This window comes from Sciurus vulgaris (genome assembly GCF_902686455.1).
Source record: "Sciurus vulgaris genome assembly, chromosome: 7".
NCBI lineage: Eukaryota > Metazoa > Chordata > Mammalia > Rodentia > Sciuridae > Sciurus > Sciurus vulgaris.
Genome location: NC_136467.1, coordinates 127507990 through 127519000, shown reverse-complemented (window position 1 = coordinate 127519000; position 11011 = coordinate 127507990). Strand labels below are relative to the sequence as shown.

At 46.9% G+C, this 11011-nt stretch overlaps 1 protein-coding gene across 7 annotated transcripts in view; it reads right to left on the bottom strand.

The window, feature by feature from the left end:
- Positions 1-947: 947 nt before the first annotated feature.
- GABBR1 (gamma-aminobutyric acid type B receptor subunit 1) overlaps positions 948-11011 on the bottom strand; it is a 28233-nt gene continuing 18169 nt past the window's right edge. For 6 of the 7 annotated variants that reach the window (XM_079148841.1, XM_079148844.1, XM_079148846.1 and 3 more), the window contains 10 exons: positions 9483-9560; positions 8023-8173; positions 7389-7521; positions 5943-6059; positions 5744-5851; positions 5493-5586; positions 4659-4786; positions 3791-3919; positions 3421-3564; positions 948-2725 (listed from right to left, as the gene is read on the bottom strand). In XM_079148841.1, coding sequence (XP_079004967.1) covers positions 2552-2725; positions 3421-3564; positions 3791-3919; positions 4659-4786; positions 5493-5586; positions 5744-5851; positions 5943-6059; positions 7389-7521; positions 8023-8173; positions 9483-9560 — 1256 coding nt within the window. In that variant the 3' untranslated portion in view covers positions 948-2551. Of the gene's footprint in view, positions 2726-3420; positions 3565-3790; positions 4001-4658; positions 4787-5492; positions 5587-5743; positions 5852-5942; positions 6060-7388; positions 7522-8022; positions 8174-9482; positions 9561-11011 lie in introns of those variants that run through there. The other variant, XM_079148845.1, reaches the window with a different exon arrangement.

The following is an 11011-nucleotide window of genomic DNA, read 5'->3' as shown; positions in this document are numbered from 1 at the left end:
ATCAGTCACCTCTGCCAGTTCTACCATTTGGCTTGGTTCCTGCACTCCTGCTAGCAAAGAGTGTCTGGTTCGCCCTTAGCCACAGTAGAACAACTGACCCTTTATTTATAATTTACACCCCATCTAAGTGCAATGCAAGTTTGAGGTGGTAATTTGGATCTTTTAGGTTCTACCCAGGGCTGATATATAGCTCCTGCTGCTGTTTCTAAAGCCAACTGTTCACTTTCACACTGCAGGTTTCTCTACTCCATAGGCTTCTTCCCCTTTCCTTGAGAATATTCCACTGTGGGAAGAAGGGAAACTCAAATTAAGTCTAATTGATCCGAGGTAGATAATCACAGTAGAAGGTTTTTGGAATACTGACCTAAGATTTAACCTACCCATAAACGGACAATGAAATAATGGGGTCCAACCACCCTTGCAGCTCTTGTGCAAAAAAGTGAGATGAAAATCAGTGCCCAAGTGAAAGAGAAAAGTTGAGCTTCAAAAAAAACATATCTCCAAAAGGACACAAAGAATTGTAAGGTTCCAGGCAAATTTTTTTTCTCCCTTGGCTATTTAAAATGCATTTTCATTTTGATTGCAAATTCTTTCCAAGATGATCAGAGTTCCTTAAACAAAGATGTATAAGGTTGGAAGCACTCAGGGGCCAAATCATTCAAAACTTTTGAGCAGTCATCATTCTTTTGTTCTTACTTCCTGGGAAGGAAGAGTCCTCACATCTGTTCAGCCACCTGCTCCAGGCTCCCAGTACATGCCCACACTGTCAGGGAACCCATGAAATACTAGTGACAGAGGTTAGCATATACCCGACATTATAGCATGGACCAAGCAAGACCTAGGCACCTGAATGCATAATTAGTCCAGTCCTTGCACCCACCATATGGAAAAATATATGGTTATCATTACTATTCTATATTCACAAATGAGGACATGGAGAATAAAGGGATTTTTTTTTTTTTTTTTGCATATAGTGGGATCTGATACCCTGGCAGTCTAATTCCAGAGCCCACACTTTTAACCACTAATGTCATCTTTCACTAATCTCAGCCTTAATCGTGTCCTACTTTGCCCTGCTAAGTCCTTAGTGGATCAATAAAACACCTCTTTCCACCCCTTTGCTTCAAAGCCTTTTCATTAACTTGGAGCTCTCTGAGCCTCCCTCCTTGGACGGGAGCCCGCTCTGTTCACAGTACAGAGGGCGAGGTGCTGAGTCACACTGTTCACTGGTTTATTGAGATTCAGGAAGATCCTTCCCCGAGAGACACCACAGTGTGAAAGGGACGCCACCTCCCGCCCCATCAGTCCACCTGTCCATCCAACAGTCAGAGGTACCTTCCTTTGGTCGGAATTCTCTTCATCTATCCACTGGAAACATCTCCCCAAACCTGCCCCCATTTTTTTTTTTTCCTTAGTGTTCACAAAAAGAAAGAAAAAAAAAAAATTAAAGGGAGCAGTCTCAAGAGAGGATGATGTGAGTGCAGATTGAGGGTGGTACAGGAGTACCAAGGAGAGAGGGGGAAGTATGAGCAGAAACTGGGCATGACAAAGAAACAGTGCGGATGGCCCTAGCAAACAGGGATTGGGGGAAAGTGCAAAATTATGTGCAGGGAGGGTACAGACGGTTCTGTTGGAAGAATATGGTGATCTTAAGGTGCAAAGGGAAGGTACACAGGTTACATTGAGGGTAGGTACACAGGGAAAATACAGATAAACATGGTTGTGTAAGTGGAAAGACAAAGTTTAGCATGCTAGACAAATGGAACACCTACCCAGGCATACTTGGGGGCAAACCCAGGACCACAAGAGGAATGCACACAGCTGTGAGTGCAGGGCACACAGGGAGAACATGTGACTGCAGCATGACAGCACATGGGAACAGCACACGTGACCAGGAGACAAGTGTCACAAGCAGGAGAAGAGAGGATGCATGTGTATAAAAATGAGCACACACAGTAGAGTAGAGGCAAGCAGCATTCGAGCTTGGGGGAAAGAACAAGTCCCCAAAAGAAGCAAAATTTAAGGGGAAGAAAACATGGGAACGTGTGAAAGGGCAAGTAGGATCCTGTGAAAGGGCAAGTAGGATCGAAAGGGATTATGATGGTGAGAGGAAGGGGATTATGATGGAGAAGCCCCTGCTGGGGTGGAAAGAGCACTTGTGGGGAGAGACTCCTGCTGACAGGAGCAGAGCACAAAGGTGATGGGAGCTGCAGGGGTTGCCGTGGTAACTAGACAGAAGGCTGTCTGGGAGACAAAGATGTAGTGAGGCTGCTGAGGAGTCATGAGTGAGTAGCTTCAAGTGAGGCACAAACTAAATTATGAAGCAGTGATATAAAATTATATGAATGAATAAGATAAAAAGATCTATTTCCCAGAGTATTTGGAGACCCAAATAACCCCAGGACTCACAGAGGGAGGTGTATTTACAAGAGATGGGACTGATAGCATGTTCTTCCCTACTAAGGATAGGGGTCCCCTGCTTCCAACCCAGTCCCCCACCCTCTTCCCTCTCCCTTTCCCTCCCCTACTGGTCTGTCCTCCCTGACACCCCTCACTTGTAAAGCAAATGGACTCGACTCCCATCACAGCTAAGCCGGTCGGGGGGCTCTGGGGGTCCCCGGGGTAGGCCCCCAGAGGGATCTGGGGGTGTTGGGGGGTGGCGCCTGGAGCGGAGCTGCTGCCGAGACTGGAGCTGATGGCGCAGTTCAGAGACTCGTTCCTCTTTCTGGAGGAAGAAACACAATTGGGAGAGCAGGAAAAGGGGAGGTCGGGAGGCAGGAGGAGGGAAAGGGAAGAGTGGGTGGGAGACAGGGTAAGGTGACAGAAAAAAATTAAAATAAGGAATCAAGAAAAGAACATAATAGGAACACCAATAGAAGAAAAGAGATCAGGGAGATAAGAATTTTAAAAGAAAAGGAAAAAAATGAAGAAGAGTCAGTACACAAAGGCTCTAATAAATCACAGATATTTATGTAAACCCAGTAGGAATATCCCCCTCTAGGGCTCTGAACTAGGCCCTAACTGCATGCAGCCTGTGGCACACTGGACACTGTGGGCACCTGCCCAGACCCCTTTTGCTGCAGGCACATTCAATACCCAGCTGTGAGTGTTGGCTGCTAATGGTTCACAGCTGCTTCCCCCTCGTTGCTACGCACAGCCGACAGCCACCCTCTTGCCCCGAAGGGTCAAATCAGCAGTGTAGTTCCCACTCCACCTGATCAGACAAATACTAGATTTTCGCTAAGACAGACACTTGCTCAATCCTGTCCCCTTCCGTGCGCTGTTCCACTCACTCACTCCCTTGCAGGGTTTCTGAGACCCTCCCTCCATAAAGCATGAGCACTTGAACCTACATATCAGGCTCTACTTCAGACAACCAGACCTAAGAGTCCTTCTGGACCCTGGCCATCATCCACATACCTCAGCGATGATCTTTTCCAGTTCACGGTTTTCCTTCTCCAACAGGCGGGACTTCTCCTCCTCGTTATTGTTGGTGGATGACCCTGTCTTCATGGTGTCCTGCGCCTCAGACTGCCATTCCCCTCGGGTGATAAGCCTGCGCATCTGAGGGCAAATGTTTGGGCATGGGATGGCGAAGCAGGGGCTATGTCAGTGATCAGAGGGTGGAGGGTAGGAGTAGGAAGGAATGAATAAAAGAGGGACAAGCTAGACCCAATCCAAGGGAAGGAGTGGGAGGAGGGTGCAGGGAAGGGCAGGGAACAGAGTCCTGGGAAGAAGGGACAGAAGGGACATGGGACTAGGGAAGGCAGAAGAAGAGTCAGAAAATCACCTTGGGCACAAAGAGCACAACCAGGGTAATATAGGAAGAAAAGACGATGGCCAGAGAAGCGAAGGCAAAGGCCGCATCCTGTTGGCTGGACAGAATCATGGTGACAGGGGCAGTGATGAGGCACAGGACCTGGGGATCAGAGCAAATTTGAGAAGACTCAGATATGCAGACTCAGATGGGATCTATAGTCTTCTTCCCTCAGTAGAGATCCTGTGAGGACAAGATCCTGGTGAATTTTCCATAAATTTAGAATCATTCTCAACTTTAGATTAACAAAATGCCAAGACACAGTGGTGCATGCCCGTTTTCCCAGTAACTCGGGAGACAGAGGCAAGAGGATTACAGTTTAAGGTCAGTCTTAACAACTCAGCAAGACCCTGTCTCAAAATAAAAATAAATAAATAAAAAGGGCTGGGGATGTGGCTCTGTAGTAAAAAGTTCTCCTGGGTTAAATCCCCAGTACCGAAAAATAAAAAAATTCAAGTTAAATTTTTAAAAATGCCAAAGAAACTGTGCCAAACAGGCTCTAGGTTAACCCCTCCCTTGAAGCAGAAACTCCCAGGATCTCTCTGCACCTATTCAGTCAGTCCCTGGAGACATCTGGGAGGAAAAGTGTACTCAGATTCCATCCCATGAAACAGACAGGCAGCTTGCTTCCTCACCTATATATCTATTTCACTGGGTAGATACAAGAAAATTAATGATATAATATCTGTAGTTAGCTTTATAAATCAGACATTAACAAACTTTTCAAGACTTCCACATAGTGATACCAGCTCTGGTGCCTGATCCTCCCTAGTCCAACCACATCTCAGTCACCATCCACAGCCATCATGCAGGGTCAATACCAGGTGTCCAGGGAGCTTACCGCCACATTGTAGATGGCCATGCCCACAGCCCTGTGGTCATTGATCTTCTCAGTGGACACACTCTTGGTTTCATAAGCCAGAAAGATTCCCAGCAGCAGCAACAGCCCTTTGTAACCATAGAAAATACCTAGGACAGCAGGAAAGGGTCACCTGGGCACCAAGAACCTTCAGGTTCCCCACTCAATCCTTGTCCTCTCTCTACCCATCATTCACTGATGCTCCTTCTTGTAGTCCCACAAGGGAAAGGGAGTTCTCCTCTCCAGTCTAGTTCCTCTGACCTGGCAAGCCTCCCTGTGATGCACAGTCACTTTTCACACAGGAAGATGGTGCTCATCAACAGCTGTCATCAGACAAGAGCCTCACTGACCAGCTGGGAATGGGCCAGATTAGGCCATATACAATATCTCACCCCTTTCCCTCCAGGGGGAAGATGGATTTCCAGGCTAAGGGTATATTCACCATTTGCGGTTATAGGTCAGAGAAATGTTAATAAGGCAAAAAGGAGCATAAATCCATGACCTCACAATCCTGGTCTTACTTGGAACTGACCAGAAACAGATAGGGTCAAGCCAAGGGATGCAGCCCCACTGGTCCCTCTGCTGAACACAAGTTCTTCTTCATCCCTGCTTTGAACCCTAAGCTCCTCACAGCAAAGACGAACTCTCCCCTATTCTCAAAAAAGGTTAGCATAATAACAAAGAGAGAAACAGTCAAACTGGTTGTCAAGATCTGTCTCCTCTCCCAAAGACCATTTTCCCTCCAAACCTAATGTCCTTGCCCATTCCTCCTGCTTTTGCCACAATGTCCCCCCACTCTCCCCCACATTCACTCACCAAGCCATGTATTCATCTTCTTGGAGCTGCAGTGCTCCAGCTGGGGCAGAATAGAGACATCAATGTCTTCCTTCGGTTCCTCCTTGGCAAAAGTCTAAGGGAGAAAAGGGACCACAGGGAAGATAAGATGGTTGCCATCCTCCCCTAAACTCATCATGTGTAGCTTTGTCCCTCAAGACCACCAACAACCCTGAGGACCCTGACAGCCAGGGGCTCAGCCTCCTGTCCCACTACTTCCTCTCAAGTGGTACCTCAATGGTCCGGTGCAAGGGGTCCACGATCTGCCAGATGGCAAGAGTGAGGACATCCATGCCCACCAGCAGGCCCACGGTGGCGTATAGCTTCCAAGGCTCCAGGGTCTAAGCAAACATTCAGAGAAGGCAGGTCAGGGAAAATTCTCTAAGCCCCTGGAGCTAAGGAGTTAGGGCTGGGGACTGAGAAGCAGCTCACCTTCCTCCATTCCTTCTTTTCCTCCTTCTTTGTGAAGACTGTATGGACCCACCAGATCTTGGTGAACATGGAGCCATAGCCCAGACTAAAGCCTAGGCCCAGGAGCCAGAGGCGGGCCTAGAAGGGGAGAGAGGGCTCAGGCAGAAGGGGGCAGGGCAGGAGGCAGGGCTATGGTGAGGATGTTCAGGGCTGTAGGAGGGAGTGTGGGCAGTGAACAGATGACAAAGCAGGCAGGACGCAGCCAGCAAGCAATGAGGTGTGTGGGGAGGAGAGCTCAGGGCAGGGGATGGTCTCCCTACTTCCTACCACCCCTGTCATCCACCTTGTATTTCTCCACAACCAAGGCAATTTTACTAAAATATCGTGATAACCCCCGATGTCTACAGGTGGCATTCTTGTCACCTTCAGATGTGACAAGAACCCCCGCACAACGTGATCCCCTACACCAGTCTAGGCTCATCTCCCAGGCACTCACCTACTGTAGGCTCTAGCCACACTGAACTACCAGCGCTCTCTAATCTACTCTCTTTTATGTTTCTGCAAGCCACATGACATTCTCTGTCCCTGCAGTAACCTTCCTCTCTTTCTCCAGCTGGGAAGTCTCATGCAGCCTTCAATACACAAAGGCCACCTCTTTCATGAGGCCCACCCAGCCACTCTGTGAGCTGCTTCCCTTCTCTGCTCCCACAGCACCTTCTGCAGATCCCTACTCCTGTACCTCTCCTACTGCACTGCAGCTACTGTCTCCCTCTCTGGCTGCACTCTATTCTACTGAGAACAGATAATTCCTGATGATCTGCATATACATGTGAGTGCAAATGCCATGTGCACAGTACATGATTGGGACAGGAATGGGAGCAGGGGAAAGCGAGAGTACAAATGGGCAGAATCAGGAGGAAGCGTGGGTGTTTCCTACGGCATAATAGAAAACCACTCAAATATCACTGCTGAAGCCAGCCTTTTCCCACAGCCTCAGAATCTTTCATATACTCAAAGTCCCAGAGGCCCTCCTCCCTGTGTGATGGCATCCCTTCCCCCAACAGCTCTCTTAGCTGACAGCTTAGATTCTGCCTTCATCTTCCCAAACCCCAACTAAGGCTCCCACGGGAAGCCCAGAGTTCTGGTGCTCAGCCCCCACACCACAGACAAGCCACCATTGTTCAGGAGTTCTTTGTGCAGACCCCCTTCCTTGGTCTTCAGTACCTCCCTCCTCTTCTATACAAAGCATGCCATGGCAACCTTGGAACTAACAAGTGAACTGCAGAATGAAAAAGGTCTAGAGGTCCAGAGAGAAGGAACAGCCAGAGACCAGAGGGGTGATGCTAGGAGGAAGCAACAGGGACAAGAGTCAGGGAAAGATAAGGAAAGGCGGGGAAGTATAAATGGTGGGAGGTGCTCCTGAGAGGGGTGGGAAACCACATTCTGAAAGGTATATGCCCTCCTCACCTGGCAGACAAAAGGAAATTGGTTCCTCCCGATGTGGTAACCATCCAGCCCAAGGGGGAAGACAGCAGCTAATGCCAGTGAACAGCCCACAGCAGTCAGATTGTTCAGGTTGGGCTGAGAGTTCTGGATATAACTAGGGCAGAGGCGGAGAGGGTGGGAGAGGAAGAGAGCAGAATTACCCCTCTTCTCCAAGGAGGCTCAGTCCTCCAAATGTCATACAATAGCATGACCTCAACTCCAGGGTCACAGGACCACAGGAAGACAGGCAGCAGACTTGTGAGCCAATGAGCCTGCTCACGGGGCTGAAAATGGAGCTGCAGAGGGCTCCTCTAGCACGGGGCCCTCACGGAAATATATTCTATTGCTTTAGAGCCCAACATTGTGGTTACCTGGCCCCAGAGGGTTTTTTTTGTTTTTGTTTTTGCTTCCTTTCTTTCAGTTTGCTGCTTTGGATCAAGGGTGGGGTTATACCTGGATCCCCCTCTTGCAATCTCAGTAAGTCCAAATGGAACTTTCTATAACACATGGCCTTAGGAGTAATAAACACAGGTTTTAGTCTCACTCCCTCTAAGGAGCATGATCATTACCTTGGAGTGGCAGACAGAACAAGGATCATAGCAGAAGAGGAACTTACCGGACATGGGAGTTGTAGATGTTAAAAGACAGACAGACTACAGCTAGGACAATGCCCAGGCTGGAGAGAACCGAGACGGAGATAAAGAGTTTCTGTGACAGGAAGCGGAATGTCTTGATGACCAAGGTCTGGTCAGCTGGAGGGGAACCTCCTGCATGACACAGGGGAGGAGGAGGGAGAAAGAAAGGAAGGTAGAGGGGTGAAGAAGAGATAAGGAAAAGGGGTGAAGGACAAGGTTGCGGCAGATGTTCAGTCTTTGCTGAGGACGTGAGGCCCCCACTGCTCTGCACAGGTGTGGCTGGCAAAACATTCACGACCCTGGGGCCATTGGGGAGCGACCAGAAATAAATGAAAAAGATGGAGTGAATGCGGAGGCATTTCACCAAAGTTGTAGAGTCTTGTTTTGTTACTGTTTGTTCTTCCTGTTTCTCTGTCTTTCTTGCAGCAAAGGAAAATGGGAGAGGAAAGAAGGGGATAGCTAGTAGAGAAATAAACTTATGAGGTCTCTTGTCACCAAATCAAAAGCTGCAAAAGACAATTACTCCATGAGAAAGCTAAAAGGACCTCAAAATATCTAATGTGGCCTCCTAACCTTAGGCAAAACAAAAAGAAACTAATCTGAAATCTTAACCCTGGCAGAATGATATTCCCAAAAGTGTTTTTCAGTTATTATTAAGGGGAAGTTTAAATTTGTCAGAGTTCACCAAAAAACCTAATAGCAATTTGCTTCATTTTAAGAAAAAAACCTAATTTAGGCCATGCAGCATTTATGGCAGTACAGAACACTGTCCTAAATTTATTAAAAAAAAAAAAGAACTCCAGCAATGTTGGGAATAACTAGGTTTTGTTGGGCAGGGCAGGTAGCAGCTGCCTTCAAAGGTTATGCCACCCACCCCACAAACCCCAACCTCCAGGTGCTGACCCCTTCTTTTAGCAGTAGGTCCTTCATTTTGCCTACCTTCAGGTGATCTTTCCATTTCCTATCATTTAGCCCACCAAGTACACCAAGAATAATTGCTCACTTTCCCTCTTTTAAAAGCACATGGTAGCAGACGACAATGATCTGAGGTTTTTCATCCTCTCTTACAGTTTAAGTAACTGTTTTCCTGACAGAGACAAAGAGACAGCTCTAGGCTTAAACTAGTTGGTTCAGATATATCAAGGCACCAGGACATCTGGAAACCAAATGGAGTTGCCATTTTCCACCCCCTGCCCGCCCCCTGCCTCTAATCCCCAGTTTCCCCAGCAGTGTGCTATTAAAAATAGTACTACCCACCTCCTAGTCCCTCTGCAAATACACCAGTCTCCTCTCTTGCTCTCTCTTAATCCCTGCCTCTGGCCCATCTCCCTGCCACCATTTCAACCCTTTGGAACCTACCACCCTACCCTCATTCAAATGCGTGACCATTCTCTTTGATTATTCAGAGGGACTAAAGGAAAATATACAAGAGAGCACTTACCAATCCACTTATCTGTTTTGGACCAGGAAAGATCATCCTTGGTGCTGTCATAGTAGCCAATCTTTTTGTAGCTACCACCTGAGCAAATGACAAGAAGAGTGGCCATTGGTAAGTGAAGAGCCATCGTGGGCATTTCCAAATTCCCATACCCCTAAAGCTGCTTTTCTTGACTTCATGTGACATTGTCTTCATCTGAGTAGCTAAAGGACATCTGGAAGGATCTAGAAGTTGCTTGAAACAACCTCACTTAAAAGCAATATAAGGTGGTAGCTGAGTGCAGTGATGCATGTCTATAATCCACACAACTCAGGAGGCTGAGGCAGAAGGATGGACAGTTCAAGGCCAGCTGGGCAACTAAGTGAGGTCCTGTAAAAGAAAAAGGCTGGGATGTAGCTCAGTGGCAGAGTGCCCCAGGTTCAAAACCCAGGAATGAAAAAGAAAGGAAAAAAATAAAAATTGGTTCCTAAGGCAACTTGAATTAACATCCTATATGTTTAAAACTCTTCACTGAGGAAGGCGCCACAGTACGTCTGCCACCTATTCCACTGCCTCACAGCTCTCTCAGCAAGATGTCTCTCACTCTGATTCTGGCTTGGAAAGCTTTAAACATATTTCCGCTTATTCTCTCATGATGGACAGAATCACAGGATCTGTTTTCCCAGTGGCTTTCATTTTAATTTTAGAAATTTATCTCCCTTTGGCTTGGGTTCTAATTCCTTGGATAAGTTACATCTGCCTCTTAAAGAGCCACTATGTGAAATTCGGTCACTACTAAGATTTCTGTTCTAAAACTGTCCCAGTTAACATAACTTTTCTTTCAAAAGCCAACTCACACGGCTTTCACCAGTACTGAAGTCCATTCCCTCTTGTTTTAGACACAAAGAAAAGCTGAGAGAATGTGCGGGTTCAGGAGGAGAGAAGAAACTTTTTCACAGGAGGCTAAGAACTAGATCTCTTGGCCATCCCATAAAAGGCTGCGAGTGAGATGGAACTGAAAAACTAACTCACCAAAAGTTTTACAAATACTTAAGTGTGCTAAGTTATAAGAAAATTCTTCCAGAAAAGCCCAACTACAGAAAATTAGGAATGCTAGTTATATAGCAAGGATATTCAATGGATTCCCTTAAAAAATTAGCATATTTCCTAGATTCAGCTTTCCTTGCATCTTTGAGCAGGCACTGACAGCTCGTGCATGTCTCAGAAGAGAAATTTTTCTTTTTTTTTTTTTTTTCTTTAGGTACTGAGGATCAAATCCAGGGCATGCTAGACTCTACCACTGAGTTACATTCCCAGCCTTTTAAAAAATTTTTACTTTGAGATGAAGTCTTGCTAAGTTGCCCAGGCTGGCCTCAAACTTGCAATCCTCCTGGCTTGGCCTCTAGAATAGCTGGGATTACAGGGTACACCACCATACCTATTGGAAGGAAAACTTTTGAAACTGAAAGAACAAAGAAAAGCTGTTTTTAATTTGCATGCCCCTTAAAGAACATACCACTCCAAGAAATCCAACCCTATCTAAGCTTTTTTTT